Source organism: Schistocerca serialis, chromosome 2 (assembly GCF_023864345.2).
Source record: "Schistocerca serialis cubense isolate TAMUIC-IGC-003099 chromosome 2, iqSchSeri2.2, whole genome shotgun sequence".
Taxonomy (NCBI): domain Eukaryota; kingdom Metazoa; phylum Arthropoda; class Insecta; order Orthoptera; family Acrididae; genus Schistocerca; species Schistocerca serialis.
This window is the reverse complement of record NC_064639.1, coordinates 1,130,514,567-1,130,537,826: the sequence shown is the minus strand read 5'-3', so window position 1 is coordinate 1,130,537,826 and position 23,260 is coordinate 1,130,514,567. Positions and strand designations below refer to the sequence as shown.

The 23,260-nt window shown below is 39.4% G+C and overlaps 1 protein-coding gene across 4 annotated transcripts in view; it reads right to left on the bottom strand.

Moving 5' to 3' along the window:
* The window catches only part of LOC126458591 (protein CLEC16A homolog), a 243,512-nt gene that overhangs the window by 125,875 nt on the left and 94,377 nt on the right, over nucleotides 1–23,260 (bottom strand). For all 4 annotated transcript variants that reach the window (XR_007585664.1, XM_050095734.1, XM_050095735.1 and 1 more), the window contains exons 12-13: nucleotides 12,327–12,481; nucleotides 2,828–2,989 (exon numbers count right to left, since the gene is read on the bottom strand). Coding sequence is in view for 3 of the 4 variants with exons in the window: in XM_050095734.1 (XP_049951691.1) it covers nucleotides 2,828–2,989; nucleotides 12,327–12,481 (317 nt within the window). In the remaining variant the exon portion in view is untranslated. The remainder of the gene's footprint in view (nucleotides 1–2,827; nucleotides 2,990–12,326; nucleotides 12,482–23,260) is intronic.

Genomic DNA, 23,260 nt, shown 5'->3' with positions numbered 1-23,260 from the left:
TCGAATATAATAAACTTTCTTGAGACTAAGAAGCTTATATCCATGAATCAACGTGGTTTAGAGAGTATCGCTCACGCAAAACTCAGCTTGCCCTTTTTTTACATGATATGCTACGAACAATGGATGAAGGACAACAGGCATATTCCATATTTCTAGATTTCCAGAAAGCATTTGACATGATGCCCCATTTCAGGCTGTTATGAAGGTATGAGTATGGAACAAGTTTACAGATATCCGAGTGGCTCAAGGACTCCTCAAATAATAGAACCCAGTACGTTGTTCTCAATGGCGAGTGTTCATCACAGACAAGAGTATCTACAGGAGTGCCCCAGGGAAGTGTGATACGACCACTGTTTTTCCTGATATACATAAATCATTTGGCAGACAAGGTGGACAGCATTATGCGGTTGTTTGCTGATGATACCATGGTGTATGGTAAGGTGTTGAAGTTGAATGACTGTAGGAAGATACAAGATGACTTGGACAAGATGTCCGGTTGGTATGAAGAATGGCAGGCAGTGCTAAATGCGGAAAAATGTAAGTTAATGTGGATGAGTGGGAAGATCAAATCTGTAATGTTTGGGTACAGTATTACTAGTGACCTGCGTAGCACAGACAAGTCGTTTCAATATCTGGGTGTAATGCAGCAAAGCGATATGAGCTGGAACAAGCATGTGAGAACTACGGTAGGGAAAGCAAATGGTGGACTCTGGCTTATTGGGAGAATTTGAGGAAAGAGTGGTTCACCTGCAAAGAAGACTGCATACAGGACGCTGGTGCAACATATTTTTCAGTACTGCTCAATTGTTTGGGATCCATACCAGCTCAGATTAAAGGTAGACATCGAACCAATTCAGAGGCAGGCTCCTAGATTTGTTACCATTAGGTTCAAACAACACATAAGTGTTACAGAGATGCTGTGGGAGTTCATCAACTGGGAGTACCTGGAGGGAAGACGATGTTCTTTTCAAGAAAGGCTACTGAGAAAATTCAGAGAACCGGCATCTGAAGCTGACTGCCAAATGATTCTACTGCCACTAACATACTTTGTGCATAAAGATGAATCATGAAGATAAGACACAAGAAATTAGGGCTCATACAGAGGGATATAGATTGTCTTTTTCCCTTGCTTTACTTAGGAGTGCAACAAGGAAGGAAATAACTAGTAGTGGTACAGGGTACCCTCCGCCACCCACCATACAGTGGCTTGTGGAGTATCTGTGTAGATGTAGATGCACTACCCTAGATGACTATCACTGGCTAGTATGGCAGAAGCCTGGGAGAAATGTTCTGGAAAAGCACAGCAGCATTAATCCCGGCATCTTAGAGTGGGGAGCCATAGAATATGACTTCAGGCCATGGCTGGTAGTGACCGAGGGAACGCCGATGGCACAATGGTACATCACAAACATTCAGCATCCTCGTGTGTTACCTCTCAAGTAACGGTATTGTGGTGCCATCTTTCAACAGGACAATTCTCATCCACAGATGACACGTGTGTCAACAGACTATCTGTGTGATGCTGAAGGACTCCTGTGTCCACCAAGATCCCCACATCTGTTTCTGAAAGAGAATATGTGCGATCAGCTCAGATGTCAACTCCATTCTAGTGTCAGTATCCTAGGTATCAAGGAAGAGTTACAGCAGTTGTTGGCAGGCTTATCTCAGGAGAGGATACAAATGGCTTTGTCACACCATTTACAAACAAATAAGTGAATACATCAAGGCCAGAAGAGCTGAAATGTAATACTGAGAAGTGTTGCAGCAAAGTTTTTGTAAATTTCAGCCTAGTTTTGTAATTACTGAGCTAAAATCATAGACCACCACAACCTGTGAAATTTAATTTCACTTCATTTCCTCCTTCCCTTCTGGGTGCACTGTATTTCAGTCACTGTTACTCTTTTTGAGTTGAGTCATATCATAGTGGAATGCTTGGACTTTCCTGTAATGCAAGATTCCTCTTCTGATACTGGGCATAATATAAATGCAATGACAGTGCATGAACTGTACAATGCAGCTGAGGCTGGGCAGTCAAATCATGTATGAGATAGCACAACGTGTGTGTGTTGCTGTTATCAATACATTATTTAGTTTCTTCTTTGGTTTACTGTGAAGTACAGTATGCAAACAGAACAGAGACATAGAAGTTACATGGATCCAATTATCAGTATTATCAAATTTTAACTTGAACTCAGCTATTCCTATTGCAGAATGATATTGTTTTAAGAGTATGGGGCACACAGAACTTATCTACTAATGACAACCATAATATTAACCTAACTGCACTTATACCTAGTTGTTGGTAAGAGAGAAACACTGAACAACGAATAGTTGAGTGGAAGGGAAATGGAAAAGGGGGGAGGGGAGTAGGCTTTTAGTACAAGACAGCCAGAAACATGCAGTCTGAAGTTACATTAACAGCAAATGTAAACAGTTTTGGAAGATATTAGAAAATAACTTATTAATAATTACAGGAATAATCACAACTAAAAACACTGGTGCAGTACCCACATACCTTTTAACCAAAGTATAAGTATTCTTGCAATTTTTTATTACTGCGTGACATTACTTCGTGGATCCATATGATCAGTATTCATGAAATGTGTGCCAAACTGGCAATTAAACATCAACACATACTTTTCATTACTGTTTTCCAACAGTCATCTAGGCACACAACACACTTAATGGCTGAAACTTCTGAAACGGTGCGACTCCTCTCCTTTCACTCAAAATTCCGTGCAAGTACTTCAACAGAATACTTATACTCCCACAAGGATTAATATGGTACCAAGTTAACCCAATATGTTCTAACACATAAGGACATTACCTCTCCGCATGGTAACCGTTTGCTAAATTCAATTCCTGTCATAGGAGTTCCTGTTGGTGGCAGTAGAATGTTGGAATCCATCATAAGCCACTCTACATTCAGTGGGCGTTTCTTCATTTCATTGTATTCATCTTCAAACATATCGAGAAATATTTCTTCACTCTGAATGGGCAAACAAATTAGATGTACATGCAACAAATAAAATCCTGTGACTGTAACAAGAGATACACATACATATTCCGACTGCTTTAAGTATGAACAAATAAACTTAAGTTTTACTGGTACAAAAAAACTTTGTTCACTTTTGCCTTCAAAAAAAGCTCTCTAGAAAACAAAGGAAAAAAATTTAACTTTTCTGTTATAACATAATCATATTTCAGAAGAAATAGAGACATACGGATGTGCAATTAATAACTTGAAAAAGATAACCAATACTGAAATTTCAAGCCACTGTTAACAAGCAAAGAATGTATCACATGACCACCCACATATCACAAAGACAAGACAAAAGAAAACTAAAATTCTGTTTTGGAGAAACAAGAAAAGTGATGAATGCCACAAAAAATGGAAGAGAGAGGAACAATTTTTTCAGAACTCAAGTCAATATTGGAAAAAGGTAAGGGAAAGCAGACACTAACATGTTTGTTTGGAATGTGGGTTCAAAACAGTTCAAGCTTCCAATGACCCTTGTGATGACCATCATCTGCAGCAATGTGGCATCAACTACTGAATATAGGCCCCCTACAGACTTTTAAATTCTCAGTCACTACTCTCCACTTGGAATTCAACAAAGAACATACCGTACTTGGTCCATCTGTATATTTTCCATTCAGGTTGTTCCTCTACCAATTTGTTTATTTTCTTTTCTCTCCCAGTAATTCCCAATATGCATCTCTATATAATCACTGAACAAACCTTTGGTTTTAAATAGCTTTCACATTTAAAATCCATGACTCACTCCAATAAGTTACAAGTGGCAATACACAACTATTGCACACTTTCATTTTTAAACACATCTGAAGCTTTGTTTTGAATGCCTTATTCACTTTATGGAATGTATTCCAGACCCTTTTGGCGCTTCTGTTTATTTTTATTGCTTTCCATACACTTTTTTGCAGCTGCCTTCAACATAAAAATTAAAATGTATCTACAAGTTCACTATTCATTATAACTATTTTTCTTCTCAATGTGTTGGCTTTACATTGTTTTATTATAATTTATTTTCAGTCCGTCCCCTTAATCCTTAATTAGAGGTCATTAACAGTTCTCCCTCCAGTTCCCAGGAGAACCAACTTTTGCAGTCAACAGGATGAATATGTGATCACAAGTATTTAGCAACACACAAGAATCATTGCTCACATAAACGAAGGATGGCCTCCATATAAACTTTTTAAATATAATGTACTCCTTAAGACAATAAGCACTAGTGGCTTGAAATGCAACACAAATGAATTTATGTTACACAACATTAACATTGAGGCTGGTTGCATTATAAAAGAACAACCTTCACTGTCACTTATGATGTAAAGGATCAGTGACTAGTTTCTGTGTGTGTCTACATCTACACCTATACACTGCAAGCCACTTTACAGAGTGTGGCAGAGGGCACACTGCATACCAGTGTCACTTCCCCCATTTCTTTGTTTCAGTTGCGAATGATTTGTGAGTAGAACAATTGCCGGTAAGCCTCTGCATGAGCTCGAATTTCTGTAATTTCATCTTCATGACTTTTTCATGAGAAATACATAGGAGGAAACAATTTATAGGCTGACCCTTCTCGTAATGTACTGTCTCATATCTCTTAACTGTAAAGCACACCATGATGCAGAACTCTTCTCTTGGAGCATCTGCCCATGGAGGTGGCTGAGCATGAGCCCGTAACAAAACTTGCTGTTCTTCTTTGGATCTTGTCTATTTCCCCTATCAGTCATATCTGGTATGGATCCCAGACTGCTGAGCAGCATTCAATTATTGGTCAAATGAGGCTTTTGTAAGCTACTTCCTTCCCTGACGGACTATATTTCCTGAAGATGCTTTCAATGAATCTGAGTCTGGCATCTGCCTTACTGCGATTAACTCCATGTGGTAGTCACACTTTAAATAGCTCCATGCACATGCTCCTAGCTATTTTATGTAAGCAACTGCTTCCAGTTACTGTTCTGCAATTGTGTAATCACATAATAATGGATCTATCTGACTATGTACATTCAATATCCTACATTTTTTCATGTTGAGGGTCAGCTGCAACTCCTTGTTGATCCTGTTATTGCATTTTGCTACAATTTTCTAGCACTGTGACTTCACTGTATATAACTGCAGCATCTGTGAAAAGCCTCATGAAACGTAAGACATTACGTAATAGGTATTTATATATACTGTTCAAAGTAAAGGTCCTATAACACTCCCTTGGAGTATGCACGAAGATATTTCTAAGTCTGAAGGTTTTTCTCTGCTCAGAATGATGTGCTGTGTTCATTTGCTAAAAACTCTTCAATCCAATCACATGGTTGGTATGGTATTCCATTTGCTGGTATTTCGCTCATTAAATGTCAGTGCGGAACTGTATCAGAGGCCTTCCAGAAGTCCAGGAACACACCATCTACTGCTTTCTGTGTCTCTTGGATGAACAAAGCAAGCTGAGCATTGTTTTTAAAATCAATGTTGATTTCTGCAGAGGAGATTTCCAGTCTCACAAATATCATACTATGCATGGGTAAATATGTTACAAAATTCAACAACAGACTGACATCTGGGGTATAGGCCTACAGTTTATGCATCCGTTCGATGATCCTTCTTGAAAATGAGAATGACCTGTTCTTGTTTCCAATAATTAGGAATGCTTCAGGCCTTCAGAGACCTAAGGTACTGCCACAAGAAGAGTGGCAAGTTTTTTCGCGTACTCTATTTAGAATTATATTGGTATCTCACCAGGTTCAGTGGTCTTTCCTCTGTTGAGGGATTTCAATTGTTTTTCTATCACATGGTCACTTACTACTTACTACAGTAGTACAAGTTTATATGCCAACTAGCTCCGCAGATGACAAAGAAATTGATGAAATGTATGATGAGATAAAAGAAATTATTCAGGTAGTGAAGGGAGACGAAAATTTAATAGTCATGGGTGACTGGAATTCGACAGTAGGAAAAGGGAGAGAAGGAAACATAGTAGGTGAATATGGATTGGGGCTAAGAAATGAAAGAGGAAGCCGCCTGGTAGAATTTTGCGCAGAACATAACTTAATCATAGCTAACACTTGGTTCAAGAATCATGAAAGAAGGTTGTATACATGGAAGAACCCTGGAGATACTAAAAGCTATCAGATAGATTATATAATGGTAAGACAGAGATTTAGGAACCAGATTTTAAATTGTAAGACATTTCCAGGGGCAGATGTGGACTCTGACCACAATCTATTGGTTATGAGCTGTAGATTAAAACTGAAGAAACTGCAAAAGGTGAGAATTTAAGGAGATGGGACCTGGATAAACTGACTAAACCAGAAGTTATACAGAGTTTCAGGAAGAGCATAAGGGAACAATTGACAGGAATGGGGGAAAGAAATACAGTAGAAGAAGAATGGGTAGCTTTGAGGGATGCAATAGTAAAGGCAGCAGAGGATGAAATAGGTAAAAAGACGAGGGCAAGTAGAAACCCTTGGGTAACAGAAGAAATATTGAATTTAATTGATGAAAGGAGAAAATATAAAAATGCAATAAATGAAGCAGGCAAAAAGGAATACAAACGTCTCAAAAATGAGATCGACAGGAAGTGCAAAATGGCTAAGCACGGATGGCTAGAGGACAAATGTAAGGATCTAGAGGCTTATCTCATGAGGGGTAAGATAGATACTGCCTACAGGAAAATTAAAGAGACCTTTGGAGAAAAGAGAACCACTTGCATGAATATCAAGAGCTTTGATGGAAACCCAGTTCTAAGCAAAGAAGGGAAAGCAGAAAGGTGGAAGGAGTATATAGAGGGTCTATACAAGGGCGATGTACTTGAGGACAATATTATGGAAATGGAAGAGGATGTAGATGAAGATGAAATGGGAGATATGATACTGCGTGAAGACTTTGACAGAGCACTCAAAGACCTGAGTCGAAACAAGGCCCCAGGAGTAGACAACATTCCTTTAGAGCTACTAACAGTCCTGGGAGAGCCAGTCCAGACAAAACTCTACCACCTGGTGAGCAAGATATATAAGACAGGCGAAATACCCACAGACTTCAAGAAGAATATAATAATTCCAATCCCAAAGAAAGCAGGTGTTGACAGATGTGAAAATTACCGAACTATCAATTTAATAAGTCACAGCTGCAAAATACTAACGCAAATTCTTTACAGACGAATGGAAAAACTGGTAGAAGCTGACCTCGGGGATGATCAGTTTGGATTCCGTAGAAATGTTGGAACACGTGAGGCAATACTGACCCTACGACTTACCTTAGAAGAAAGATTCAGGAAAGGCAAACCTACGTTTCTAGCATTTGTAGACTTACAGAAAGCTTTTGACAATGTTGATTGGAATACTCTCTTTCAAATTCTGAAGGTGGCAGGGGTAAAATATAGGGAGCGAAAGGCTATTTACAATTTGTACAGAAAGCAGATGGCAGTCATACGAGTCGAGGGGTATGAAAGGGAAGCAGTGGTTGGAAAGGGAGTGAGACAGGGTTGTAGCCTATCCCCGATGTTATTCAATCTGTATATTGAGCAAGCAGTAAAGGAAACGAAAGAACAATTCGGAGTAGGTATTAAAATCCATGGAGAAGAAATAAAAACTTTGAGGTTCGCCGATGACATTGTAATTCTGTCAGAGACAGCAAAGGACTTGGAAGAGCAGTTGAACGGAATGGACAGTGTCTTGAAAGGAGGGTATAAGATGAACATCAACAAAAGCAAAACGAGGATAATGGAATGTAGTCGAATTAAGTCAGGTGATGCAGAGGGAATTAGATTAGGAAATGAGGCACTTAAAGTAGTAAAGGAGTTTTGCTATTTGGGGAGCAAAATAACTGATGATTGTCGAAGTAGAGAGGATATAAAATGTAGACTGGCAATGGCAAGGAAAGTGTTTCTGAAGAAGAGAAATTTGTTAACATCGAGTATAGATTTAAATGTCAGGAAGTCGTTTCTGAAAGTATTTGTACGGAATATAGCCATGTATGGAAGTGAAACGTGGACAATAAATAGTTTAGACAAGAAAAGAATAGAAGCTTTTGAAATGTGGTGCTACAGAAGAATGCTGAAGATAAGGTGGGTAGATCACGTAAACTAATGAGGAGGTATTGAATAGGATTGGAGAGAAGAGAAGTTTGTGGCACAACTTGACTAGAAGAAGGGATCGGTTGGTAGGACATGTTCCGAGACATCGAGGGATCACCAATTTAGGATTGGAGGGCAGCGTGGAGGGTAAAAATCATAGAGGGAGACCAAGAGATGAATACACTAAGCAGATTCAGAAGGATGTAGGCTGCAGTAGGTACTGGGAGATGAAGAAGCTTGCGCAGGATAGAGTAGCATGGAGAGCTGCATCAAACCAGTCTCAGGACTGAAGACCACCACCACAACAACAACAACAACAACAACAACGGTCACTTATCTCGATGTATGTCATTTTGTTGTTCATGCAATGATTTAAAGGAGGAACTACAATGTGATCTTTTTTCTGTGAAACAGTCCTAGAAAAAGACTTCCAGTATTTCGGCCGTTTCTGCATCATTATTCATTTCAGTGCCATTATTGTTACAATGTATGGCTTATGTTTTCAATCCATTTACCAATTTAACATAAGTCCAAAACTTCTTAGACTTTTCTGTCATGTTGGTGGACAGAATTTTGCTTTTGAATTCACTGACAGCTTCACGAATGGTTCTCCTTATGCTAATTTTGGCATAGTTCAGTTTTGTTTCTCTGTGAGTCTATGGTTATGTTTAAAGTTGAAGTCAAGCTCTCTTTGGTTTTGCAGTAGCTTTCCAACACTGTTGTCAAACAAAAATGGGCCTTTCCGCGCATCTCACAACTTTGCTCGGGATACTCCTATGTAGAACGTATTGTAAATACTCTTCAAGTATTTCAATTGACACTCAACAATATCAGTGCTGGAGATGAAATTTTCATGTTGATCTGTCAGGTAATTCGAAATCCATTTTTTGTAGGTCTTTCTACACACAAAGAACTTCCTATCTTTCTTTATATTCCTATCTGCAGTCATATTCAGTGAGGCTGTAACAGTCTTGTGATCACTGATTCCCTGTTCTACGACAACTGAGTCAAAAACTTCAGTCTCTTTGTCACCAGTAGCTCTAAGATGTTACTTCGATGAGTCGGTTCATTGATTAACCACACAAAGTAATTTTTGGAGAAGACACTTAGAACAATTTCACATGATCTCCTGTCCTTACTACCTGCCTTAATCACTTGAGTCCTCCAGTCTGTAGTTGGTAAGTTGAAATCTCCACCTAAAACTTTAACTTGGCCAGTTACGTGAAATATTCTTAAAGTTTGCCCACAAATGTTACACCACCACTAATGCTGAGGCAGAGGATCTATAAAAGCATCCAATGATCACTTTTAATCCAGTTGTTAATGCTCATCTTTACACAAATTATTTCTCATTATGAACCTGCACTAATCTCGCTTCATGTTATCACATTTTTTTATGGCTGTAAACACACATGTCAGTGATACAAATTTCAATCTGGGTTTAGAATTTCACTACTATTGACAGCTAGTTTTAGCCAATTTTTGCCACATAACAAGGGACACTAGTTTAGAACCTTTTCATTCATGCTCCTGTAGTTAGCTAATATTACATAAACTTTCTCCAATCTGCTACAATGAATGCTACTCTGTCTGGAATCAGAAGGCATATTATCAGGCCTCTGAAGGGACTTCTCTAAATTAAAAAGCCCACATGTGCTCTGCTACCCTAGTAACCACTTCCTGCATGTAGTGCATGCTTGACCTGTGAAAGGGGGTCCATCTGATAGTGGAGGTAGAAAAATCCGCATCCAAGACCATCACCGAATTGTCTGAGCCTCTAGTTTAAGTTTTCCACTTGGTTACAAACCAGAGGCTGCTTCCAGTCCATGAGCGAGACTTGTTGCCTTCATCAAATCAGGCTGCTGTCTGTAGGAAACGAACCTGATCTCTGAACCCAGGTGCACCCGGTGCCCTCAACTCTTGGCAGCAGAGCTTCCTCAACATCTCGGATGACATCTACTGGCAACCTAAAAGAGTGGGCACTGGCCTTCTTTCCTGACATGACTATTTCCCTAAAGGGCTTCACCACATGCATAACATTGGAGGTACCAATGACAAGAAATCCCACTCTCTGCACTTGTCTACACCTCTCAGGAACATTGGCAGCAGTCCCAAAAGGTGAGGCATCCCATGCTGGCTCAGATGTATTTTTCAGCATTAAGCAATACCTCAAATCTGATTTAAGGCTTAAGAAGACAGCCATCCACAGTCAGTATCCACTTTTGCCTTCTGCTCAAAGATTTGCAACCCACCACTGTTCACCAGTTGCTGCCTGGTCGACTGGTCGGGATGTGCAAATCAGAGGGCACTGTGACATCAAGGATCCCAGGCTATGGCCAACACAGCTTCCAGCTGTTTACAGACAGTGGCCAATTCCCCCTGCATCTGTACACAACAGGCACAATCCCTGTACATTTTTCATAAATTTTTTGTCTATATCGCAAATAATATAACATTAACTCAGAGGTTGTTGGGTGTAATCCAAGATCTGCTGCTACGCTACTTCTAATTTATGTAATGCTCCGAAGTCAGCTCACACAAAAATAATGCACTAACATTTACGCAAAAACCTATAGAGTAGGTTAAGTTAGTAAACACTAGTCTACAAGTAGGAAAGACAGGTGTAATTCACTTCTTTGCAGAAGTTCGAGGGCTTCCCAGAAAGTAATGCACTGCACATTTTTTCTTCAACAATTCTTTATTGAAAATAACGAGAATTACACACACGAAAGATTGATGTTTTATCTACACGCCCTATTTTTCCATGTAAACTCCATCCCATTCTTTGTCCTTCCTCCAGCACGAAACAAGGGCGAGTACGCCCTGTCAGTACCAATCCTTGTCTTGGTGACGAAGCCAGTGCTTCATTGTGTGAATCACCTCCTCATCATTCTCAAAATGTCTTCCATGAATGGCACCCTTTAATGGCCCAAACAACTGACATCATCAGCTTGCTGCAACATGTCAGATGTGACAGCCGTGGATGGTCTCCCAGACCGCTGCAAATCATGGAGCTCTGCTGAACTGCCTTCTGATGACCTCACCCTCTGTGCTTACCGACTAACTGTACATCTGTTTACAGCAGATGCTCCATAGACTTTGCACAAGCATTTGTGAATATTCCCCACAGTTTCTTTCTCTGCAATTTCTTCAATGATGGCACATTGGTTGTAATGCAAATCACCTACAGATGCCATTATGAAACTGTTCTGCAGCTACAGTATCTGTCGAAAGTGATAGAAACTTAGCACACTCACTCAGGAGACATCAAATAATACATACGTACCATTTCGCATTCATAGCATTGTTTTCGGCTGAGAAAAAATAAGTGGTGCATTACTTTCTGGGCAAACCTCATATGTGAAAACAGACTAAATTACTGTGTATAAAATAGAAACTGCATCTTTTCAACTACGAAACAGCTGCTATACTGCATATTGACTGAGTGAACAGCACATTGTCTAAAAGTGATTATTGAAATAGTAAGTACTAAATATTTGCTTAGCTTACCTTAAGAGGCAAAATCAATAAATACATACATCTTTGCTAAAATAATTTAAAGTATTTCATACCACTGAGCCACTAAAGTACTTACATAGTTATATACATTTTTCATTTTTTCTTACAAAAAGTCAAACGATTTTTCAAAATTATCTCATATGTATGTTGTGAGATATGAGTGTTGACATATTCGTGCTTAGAACAGTGACATTAGACTATCATGTAATGTACTCATTGCCAGAAACAGAATGAAGTACATTTTCCACAGGGCAATTAATTCATCAGCTATAGAAGTGGATAGATAATATTCCAAATACCCAAATAAAATTACTAGCAGCCAGCTACTTCATTTTCAATGAACAAATAATGGTACTGGATTATTTAACCACTACATGCGCAACAATAACTAGTAACATGATAATGGTAAGACCAAATGCCACATGGATAATTACATTTCTAAACAAAATAAATGACTGTGACTGTGCTATAATCTCTTTACCAACAGTTGGCATAAACCTCAATTGATGTCATAAATCATTCATTCATAAAATACTTTAGGTGACCACAGTATACTACCATAAAAACAGTGACTGTGTTAATGACACCTAAATGGTGAACCACAAGACAAAATACGAAAAACTAAAATTACAAAAATGGACTACATACAATTTTATAATTCTTACTTTCTGCAACAGGAAATTAAATGCACTGTAGAATTATCAACAATATCTATACCTTATAAAAATTTCTCAGGAGAGCAACACTTTCCTCTTTCGCTCCTTCAATTGCCGCCAAGTGACCATCACGGAGGAAACTTTGCCCATTCTTCATCACTAGCTGTATTAGTAAGCGAATACTAAGTTCCAATGTCACAAGTCGTATTCGACTATCTAAAGATACAGAGAAAGAAACAAGTTGAGTAACAATACAATTTAATAAGTATAAGAGAAAGTGAAATTGGGTCATACTGCAAAGTCGATATTAATAATTACCATACAACTTAACAGGATGAAATAACAAAGTGAAAATATGAAAACTGAGGGAAGTGAAGAAGACACACTTCCTTTTTTCTGATATTTCCTTCATGTTCTATAGACAACTACATATCTTAAAACAGTATAAATGAAATATGTGACAATAGTATTAATAACATAATACTACAAGTGTCCTTAATGCTTGGATGCCATTTCAAAATATTCACACACACCATCCAATAGCACATGATAAGCTCTGATTGAAAGCTACTCCTACTTACGGAAAACTAAGTACTTACTGTATTTCTATATGGGCGTGTTTAGACATTCCCCAATAGCAAGTATGCCATCTAATGAGTTCATTACTACTATCCCATTTTCACACAAGAAGCCATTCCTGTTTCCTGTGATCAGAAAGATTTTTGTAGCTATATAGTAATTGCAAAGCTAACAAAGTCAGCAACGGAGTCAGAAGAGCAACTGAACGGAATTGATAGTGTCTGGAAAAGACGTTATAAGATGACATTGAGAAAAGTAAAACAAGATAATGGGATGTAGTCAAAATTAAATTGGGCAATGGTGATGGAATTAATTAGGAAATGAGACACTGAAAATAGTAATGAATTTTGTTATTTGGCAGCAAAATAACAGATGATGGAATGAAGAAGAGAGCTGCTTGTAATGTGTTCTCTCTTCCCTGGTGCTCCCTCGGACTTGATGGCGGCCAAGTCGGGCGCGGACAGCAAAGAGAGCACCCAGCGTCCTCTGGTCATAAATACTGCTCAAGATCCTCCATTACGGCAGTCTCAGGTAGACCTGAAGAAGGCAACGAGTTACGTGGCCGAAATATTGTGCCAGTGCGACACAAACATCCGGCAGTAGACCCGATTATTCCACATGTCAAGATCTCGCCGGGAAAGCCTGAAGAGTTACAGCAGTGTATGTGTTCAAACAGAATGCGGTTGTCTTGTTTTCTTAATATTTGAAACAGTACCCGTGGTCTCAGACTTCCGGATCAACTTCCGAACTGATGATTCAGTTGGAGCAGCATTACATCTGGGTGTCACACACAATTCACGAATGGCTGCTGTGGGATTTTCACTCTTTTTGTAATAACTTTTTATCACTTGTATGCATTGCTCAGTTGTCATCTGTTCCATGATGAAAAGAAACTTCAAACAACAATGCTCACCATACAAAATTTGTCAGGCTACTAATGGGAAGGATCGCAGAAAACAAATGTGAAAAAACCATGGCTACCAACCATCATATGACGAAATGGCACAAAATTCAAATTCGTCCTTCCTTCCTGGACACCTGTTAGAACTATAGACAGCAATAACAACTTCTCATATCTTTTAAAATTTTGAACTTCAGGGAAAAGCACAGCATGGCAGAAAGGCCATGAGACTTTTACTAATGCATGTGTGAAGGACTTTCTCCTTGATTTGACACCTGAATCCAGTTTAGGGACAAGCAAAAGAGTACAGAGGATGCACACTTCCACCTCAGTGGGCACAACAATAAGCAGAACTGCAGAATTTGGGATAACAAAAAAAATCCATGAGTGACTGTGGAGGATAAGATGTATCCACAATGCATCATGACTGTGTGGTGTGGGTTCTGGGTAGGACTGATTGGCCCATACTTTTTCAAAAACGATGAGGGAGCTGCTGTCACTGTGAATGGCGACCATTACCAAAAATGCCTTCTGATTGGATTTTCACTCTTAGTGATGAAAATGATGATTTTTGGTTTCAACGAGACAGTGTGACATGTTACACCTCCCATGAAATGATTGCTCTGCTGAATGAAGTTCCCTCAAAAAATTCTCTCTCTGCATGGCAACCAGGAGTGGCCTGCCACATCATGCAATCTTGTGGCCTGTGACTTTTTTTGTGGGGATTTATAAAATCAAAAGTGTACACGAACATATCACAAACCGTACACCAATTGAATGATGAAGTTAATAGGGTTATTACCAGCAGCCCACCAGATGTTTGTGAATGTGCCATCGAGAACTTCAACATACGCACTGCTCTTTGCCATGCAGGCTTGGGTAGTAATATAGAGGATATAATTTTACATACGTAAATGGGAGAAGGTGCTTAATGTGTCTGACACACACACACACACACACACACACACACACACACACACACACTACATTTTCAATAAATTTTCTATGTTCTACGGTATTTTAATATTCGTCCCTAGTTCGCTGACACCCTCTACTTGTATTAACTTAATGCTGTATTTCTGTACCTGTATTATCACAAATAGAACATAGTGCCTCAGTATTAATGGCACATGGAACAAAAACTTTCTTTCTGGTACGTTGTTGAAAACTGACATTTTCGAGGCGATGGCTGTGTACAAAATACTAGCTAAATCTTGCAAACAGCTAATATAAACTACATCAAATGCAATATAAATGTGAGCAGTCATTTGAAGATGAACCTCTTGGTTCAAATCCAGTAACAGCAATATTAGCATTAATAAATAGCATTATTAACAACAGCTAGTTTCTGTTTCCTTTTTTGCCAAAATTAGCTTGTAAAAACTTACTTATTGGCACTGTGGACCACTCAGTTTTTATGGTATAGAATTTTGAACATTCTTAATAAAGTATTTATTTTCTGATTTATCTCATTATTTTTTGCAGTGATATGGTGAGCAACACTATTCTGTGATACCAGAATGACTCCTCAGTTTTTTGGATACAACTCAGTTATGTACAAATAAAGGTACAGTGTTTTTACATTCTCCAGGCAAATGTCAGGTTTGGTACTTAGCACATTTTCCATTTACACTCTTCAATTATTCCTCACACAAAGGGCTGTTTCAAGTGTTCTCAGACTGTGTGTATTCTCTATATTAAGATTAAAAGATTATGTTAATATACAAGCATACAGTTGTTGACTGAATAAACGCTACATAAATATTTGGGCTGCAATCCTTGTACAGTCCCAGTACTATCTTGCCCTGTCCTCTGGCAACGATTCATCTATGTGAATAACTACAAGTTGCACCACGATTTTAATCCCACGTTGATCTGTAGGTCCCCCTATTTATTTCTAAGTCAGTCTGTCAGCCAGCAGATCGGAGAAAAGCAAGCCATATTACGTCCAATAGAATCAACTCCTGTGATTATCAAATCAAGCTTCAGAATGGATGCAGAAATCTGTGCAATCAAGACAAAAATAAAATTCTGAACAAAAAAATAAAAATTAAATAAATATCATCTTCATGTCATCTGAAAACTCAGCAGCTGCATGCAACAATAAATGATCATCTCGTATCAATGCTCAATGAACATCAAAGTTGTTTCTCTACTGTCACTTACTACAAATCTCAACCAAAATATAGCATACAGTTATTGAGAAAGATTTCCTAGAAAGAGCATAGTACATTAGATATTATGACATGGAAACTGATGTTTTTGAAGCAAAATACATACCATCTTCAAAAACAGAATTATCCCGCAACAATTTTGGAACATTTGGTGAAGGAAATTTATAAAAGGTTTATTAGAGCAATGTCAGGGAACACTTAATCCTGACATTTAATAGAATTTTTATCAGTTGCGGCAATGTCAATTCTCTAGTGTATATTGTTTTAATGGAAATAAGTTACGACTGTCTGTGCTAAAAGATTATAAATGAAATAACATAGCGTAAAAAAGAATGAACTGATATTTCCCTTCTGTTTGTTTGTGCAAGCTATGCCTAGATGTGCAGTGTGTCACCAATAATAATTTATCACTATGTAAGATACAACTCACTGTTTTTTTTTCCCCTTTTTAAATCTGGTTTAATAAACAGACTGGCTTTATTTTACAAATGTCAATAAATATAGAAATAAGTGTTATTCATATTAGGAAAAAACTGTATCAGTTTCCTTGTTCCAATGGAATTTTAACCACACACATTTTTGGCATTTGGAAGGAGTGTTGTGTGTTGTCCAATGAAAATTACATCTGAAGCCAATGAAGGAAGTAAACAAGTTTGTGTTATGAACAGAAGGCATTAAAGATATTTTTTTTCATAGTGGATGAATTCAATGTAATATACACTCCTGGAAATTGAAATAAGAACACCTTGAATTCATTGTCCCAGGAAGGGGAAACTTTATTGACACATTCCTGGGGTCAGATACATCACATGATCACACTGACAGAACCACAGGCACATAGACACAGGCAACAGAGCATGCACAATGTCGGCACTAGTACAGTGTATATCCACCTTTCGCAGCAATGCAGGCTGCTATTCTCCCACGGAGACGATCGTAGAGATGCTAGATGTAGTCCTGTGGAACGGCTTGCCATGCCATTTCCACCTGGCGCCTCAGTTGGACCAGCGTTCGTGCTGGACGTGCAGACCGCGTGAGACGACGCTTCATCCAGTCCCAAACATGCTCAATGGGGGACAGATCCGGAGATCTTGCTGGCCAGGGTAGTTGACTTACACCTTCTAGAGCACGTTGGGTGGCACGGGATACATGCGGACGTGCATCGTCCTGTTGGAACAGCAAGTTCCCTTGCCGGTCTAGGAATGGTAGAACGATGGGTTCGATGACGGTTTGGATGTACCGTGCACTATTCAGTGTCCCCTCGACGATCACCAGTGGTGTACGGCCAGTGTAGGAGATCGCTCCCCACACCATGATGCCGGGTGTTGGCCCTGTGTGCCTCGGTCGTATGCAGTCCTGATTGTGGCGCTCACCTGCACGGCGCCAAACACGCATACGACCATCATTGGCACCAAGGCAGAAGCGACTCTCATCGCTGAAGACGACACGTCTCCATTCGTCCCTCCATTCACGCCTGTCGCGACACCACTGGAGGCGGGCTGCACGATGTTGGGGCGTGAGCGGAAGACGGCCTAACGGTGTGCGGGACCGTAGCCCAGCTTCATGGAGACGGTTGCGAATGGTCCTCGCCGATACCCCAGGAGCAACAGTGTCCCTAATTTGCTGGGAAGTGGCGGTGCGGTCCCCTACGGCACTGCGTAGGATCCTACGGTCTTGGCGTGCATCCGTGCGTCGCTGCGGTCCGGTCCCAGGTCGACGGGCACGTGCACCTTCCGCCGACCACTGGCGACAACATCGATGTACTGTGGAGACCTCACGCCCCACGTGTTGAGCAATTCGGCGGTACGTCCACCCGGCCTCCCGCATGCCCACAATACGCCCTCGCTCAAAGTCTGTCAACTGCACATACGGTTCACGTCCACGCTGTCGCGGCATGCTACCAGTGTTAAAGACTGCGATGGAGCTCCGTATATCACGGCAAACTGGCTGACACTGACGGCGGCGGTGCACAAATGCTGCGCAGCTAGCGCCATTCGACAGCCAACACCGCGGTTCCTGGTGTGTCCGCTGTGCCGTGCGTGTGATCATTGCTTGTACAGCCCTCTCGCAGTGTCCGGACCAAGTATGGTGGGTCTGACACACCGGTGTCAATGTGTTCTTTTTTCCATTTCCAGGAGTGTAGTTTTGGAGTGTAAAACAAGTTACAATTTCACCAGATGGTATATTCATGATGGTACTTATGACAAACAGCATGATGACAATGAGGGCAGCCTTGCTCACAAAACAGCCATTGATAATATCTTTATAGAAAAGGCCAATGAACAAAATTATATTACAAAGCCAATAGTCAATGGCCTCTCAGACCATGACATGCAGTTCCTTCTGTTAAATGTTAATACTGAACAGGATATAAAATCTGTTAAATCTGAGCTCAAGACGGTAATCAATAAGCCAAAAATTGATTATTTTAGGACACTCCTCAGAGACATTCACTGGACTGATGTTTACAGTGCTCATGGCATGAATGAAAAATATAACACTTTTGCTAATAAAGGCTTACCTTATTTGAACACTGTTTTCCCCCACAACTAACCAAGGCTAGAGCAAGGTCTACAAAGAAGCCATAGATTACTCAAGGAATACAGGTATCTTGTAAAACAAAAATAAAACTGCATCTTCCAATTCGAAACAGTTCTGATGTTGATGCAATAGCACATTACAAGAAATGCTGCAAAATATTAAAGACTGTAATACGGACATCAAAGCAAATATATTACAAGGAAATGTAGTCATATAAGATAACAAAATAAAGACTATATGGGATATGGTGAAGGAGGAGACCAGTAGAACCAGACATGAAGAGGGGCAAATAGCATTAAGAGTTAATTATACATTGGTGACATATGTGTATAGTGTTGCAGAACTTTTTAACAAACATTTTATAACTGTTGCTGAAAAGATGTGGTTGTCAGGTTGATGGGGTTGTCAGGTTCTGTAGATGCTGCCATGGAATACCTAAGACCAGACATTTCAAGTAACTTCCATAATATGAATTTGACCCTCACTACCCCGGCAGAAGCAACATCCATTATAAAATCTTTAAAATCAAAAACATCTAGTGGGTGTGATGAAATATCAAAAAAGTTAATTAAAGAATGTAATTTTGAGTTAAGTAACATATTAAGCTATCTGTGTAACCAGTCGCTTATCAGTGAAATATTTCCTGAATGGTTGAAATATGCTGAATTTAAGCCATTGTTTAAGAAGTGTGATAAAGAAATAGTGCAAATTTCCATCCAAAATTTTTAGAAAAGGTAATGTACAATCAGCTTTATAACCATCTTATCACAAATAACAAACTGTCAAGGTTGCAGTTCAGATTCCTAAAGGGTTCTGATATTGAGAAGGCTATCTACACTTACAGTGAAAATGTACTCAATTCATTAGACAAGAAATTGCAGGCAACTGGCATATTTTGTGATTTGTCAAAGGCATTTGACTGTGTAAATCACAATATCCTTTTAAGTAAATTAGAATATTATGGTGTAACAGGAAATGTTGCAAAATGGTTCAAATGTTATATCTCTGGCAGGAAACAAAGGGTGTTATTAGGAAAGAGACATGTATTAAGCTATCAGATATCATCCAACTGGGAACTAATTACATGTGGGGTGCCAAAAGGTTCCATCTTAGGGCCCTTACTTTTTCCAGTGTATATCAATGACCTTTCATCAGTAACATTACCAGATACCAAGTTTGTTTTATTTGTCAATGATACAAACATTGGAATAAATAGCAAATCAAGTGCAGTCTTAGAAAGATCGGCTAATAAAATATTTGTGGACATTAATCACTGGTTCCTAGCCAATTCTTTGTCACTTAACTTTGAAAAAACACGATACATGCAGTTCAGAGCTTGTAAGGGGTGTCCCATGAGTATATGCCTAACATATGATGACAAGCAGATAGAAGAAGTGGACAGTGTTAAATTCATGAGCTTACAGCTTGATGATAAATTCAACTGGGAGGAGCACACCACAGAAATGCTGAAACATCTAAACAAATCTCTATTTGCAACATGAATTCTGTCAGGCATAGGGGCTTTAAAAATGAAAAAGCTGGCATACTATCCTTACTTTCACTCCATAATGTCATATGGGATTATCTTTTGGGGTAATTCATACCTAAAGTTTACTGGACACAAAAACATGCAATAAGAGTTACATGTGGTGTGAACCCAAGAGCATCCTGCAGAGGCCTGTTTAGTGAACTAGGGATACTAACTACTGCTTCTCAATATATTTATTCCTTAATGAAATTTGTCATTAAAATATATCACCTTTGCAAACAAACAGCTCAGTTCATGGAATCAATACTAGAAATAAGAATAATCTTCACAAGGATTTAAAGTCACTTACTCATGTACAAAAAGGTGTGCATCATTCAGGAACACACACTTTCAATAACTTATCAGCAACCATAAAAAGCTTAACAACCAATGAAACTCAGTTTAAGAGAAGCCTAAAGGAATTTATTGGTGGCCAACTCCTACTCCACTCATGAATTTCTCAGTAGAACCAACTGATTTCTTTGTGTGTGTGTGTGTGTGTGTGTGTGTGTGTGTGTGTGTGTGTGTGTGTGTGTACAGTACAATCTAACTTCTGCACCATTTCAGTGCAGTAATGTGTTCATTTTTATTACGTTATAAATAAATAAAAACTTTTTTTAAAAAAATTTAAATTCAGTGCATTAATGCAATCTTAGTAAATGTGTGTTGCAAAATGATCCTTTCATATAGTGTTCATTAAAAAATAAATAAATAAAATGACTATCATAACACTTGGGACCTGTGGACGGTACATTAGCTTATTTATTTGAGTTGTAAATATTTGTCATGTATTATTGTTTTTCTGACATATTCTACATCCTATAGGACCTCCTCACTACGGATCAATTGGAATGAAAGTAAATGTAATCTAATCTAATCCTGAGTGCAGATTTAGAAGCAAAGTCAGAAATACTCAAATTTTGTAGTGCAGTTGCAGCACACTCCCATAGGCCTGTCCACTGATGCAAGAACACCAGTAAATGTTGCGACCCTGCAGAAGTGCCCAAGTTCCTCGCCATTATTATCTGATGCCTTCGGCACAAGCCACTGATAGCAGAGTGATTGCCCATGCCCATGTTCACATTTTTCAATTCAGGTTGCTTCCTGGGCTGTTTCGCACCTACTTATGAGATCTTTTGCTGCTCTCTGGACTTTGCTTACACCTAGCCAGTCACTTTGTGAGATCCACAATCATCGACCACAAGAACTGCCTGTTCGTTCCACTAGTCTCTGCTTCTCCACTAGTCTCTGCTTCAGCATCGGTATGAGTGATCATAAACTGCGTTCTAACCATGCAGACTGGGACAGAAAAACTCCAATTATTATTAAAGAGCAGAAAGGCTTTAATTTTTGATATTAATAACTTTTCAGTGCTGGCACTGTGACAGTAAGCACTGTAGCTATAATATTAAGGTAAAATGTACTGTTATATGAATCCTGTAGTGAACAGCCATTAGTCTCAGATGACCTGTTACAAAAAATTCTCTCTTCTCGAATATGAAGGTAGGGTTAAGCAAGTGTCTCTCTCTCTCTCTCTCTCTCTCTCTCTCTCTCTCTCTCTCTCTCTTTCTCCCAACAACAAGAACTGTTAAACCAGTATCATGACATACATGTAGGGACTTCAGAGAGTAAGCTTCACATGTTGTCCCATGCTAAGGCCACTGTGCAACAAGAGTGACACGTTGTCAGAAGAGAGCATATGTTTCCAGTTTCCTGCAGAGAAAGTTCTGCTGCAGTATGGATAACAGGCGCAACACAATTCAAAGTTCAGGTACGTGGGATAGTACAATTCATGTGAGCAAAATGTATAAATTGCTCATAGATTCACCATGTTATTCTGGGGGTATATGAATCAAATCTCACATTTCATACAGCCATAGTGAAATGGTACCAGCAATCTGATTGAGGACACACAGACGTGTGTGATGCTACGAATTAAATGACTGGTTCAAAAAATGTTCAAATGTGTGTGAAATCTTGTGGGACTTAACTGCTAAGGTCATCAGTCCCTAAGCTTACACACTACTTAATCTAAATTATCCTAAGGACAAACACACACACACACACACACACACACACACACACACACACACACACACACACACCCGCACCCGAGGGAGGACTCGAACCTTCGCCGGGACCAGCCGCACAGACCATGTCTGCAGCGCCATAGACCGCTCGGCTAACCTGGGGCGGCAAATGACCGGTAGAATGTTTTGACCACAGTGTTCAGAGACTTGGAGATTCTGTTGAAAAATACCAGTGTTACTTTGAAGTGTAGCACAGCTTTCAATAAAAGTTGCTGGGTCTGCCATAATAATGTGTAACTTCCTTCTTGAGGTTCCCTTGCTGCTAAATACAGGAAACAACTAGAGTTCTGTAAATGGTTGTTTAAATGAACTATAATTCATAAAGGCCAAAGTGCAATATACAAATAATATTCACTTGGAACATAGAAAGTAACATACAAAACAATGCAAATGAAGTTTTTGAAAATACACGGATGTATAGTCTTCAGAGAAAGTGAAGAGAAAAGGGTAGGTCTAATCACTGTAAAAACTCGAATAAACATAGCTGTAGGACTAAAAACAGAAACTGGACATGTACAACACAATCATACAAATAATATTTACAATACAAAAAAATGGTTAGTGTACAAAACAGCAGCCCAGCATAATGGAAAGTGATTAAAGAGAGGGAAGTACAGAAATCAAACAAAATATACAAAAGGCAGTAGCACACAACTGTCTGACAGCATGGATGATGTGAGAGCTCAAGGTTTGAGAGCTCCCAGCTCTTCAGTAACAATAATGTTTCCTTTTCCTCTATCACCCATCTGCAGCCAATCATCTCCCTCCACATTATTTTTGTCTTCTGATTCTTCTGAAGATAGAACTTTTGTTTTGATGATGATGATGATGATGATGATGATGATGATGTTCGGTTTGTGGGGCGCTCCACTGCGCGGTTATCAGTGCCCGTACAAATTCCCAACCTTTTCTCAGCCCAATCTCGCCACTTTACATGAATGATGATGAAATGATGAGGACAACACAAACACCCAGTCAGCTCGAGGCAGGGGAAAATCCCTGACCCCGCCGGGAGTCGAACCTGGGACCCTGTGCTCGGGAAGCGAGGGTGCGACCGCGAGACCACGAGCTGCGGACAACTTTTGTTTTGAGCAGCTCATTACCAATTACATTGTCTATTAGGGTTTTTCCATTTTCTTTTTCCCCCCCTCAAAAGTACCAATCTTTGTATCAGCAGAGATA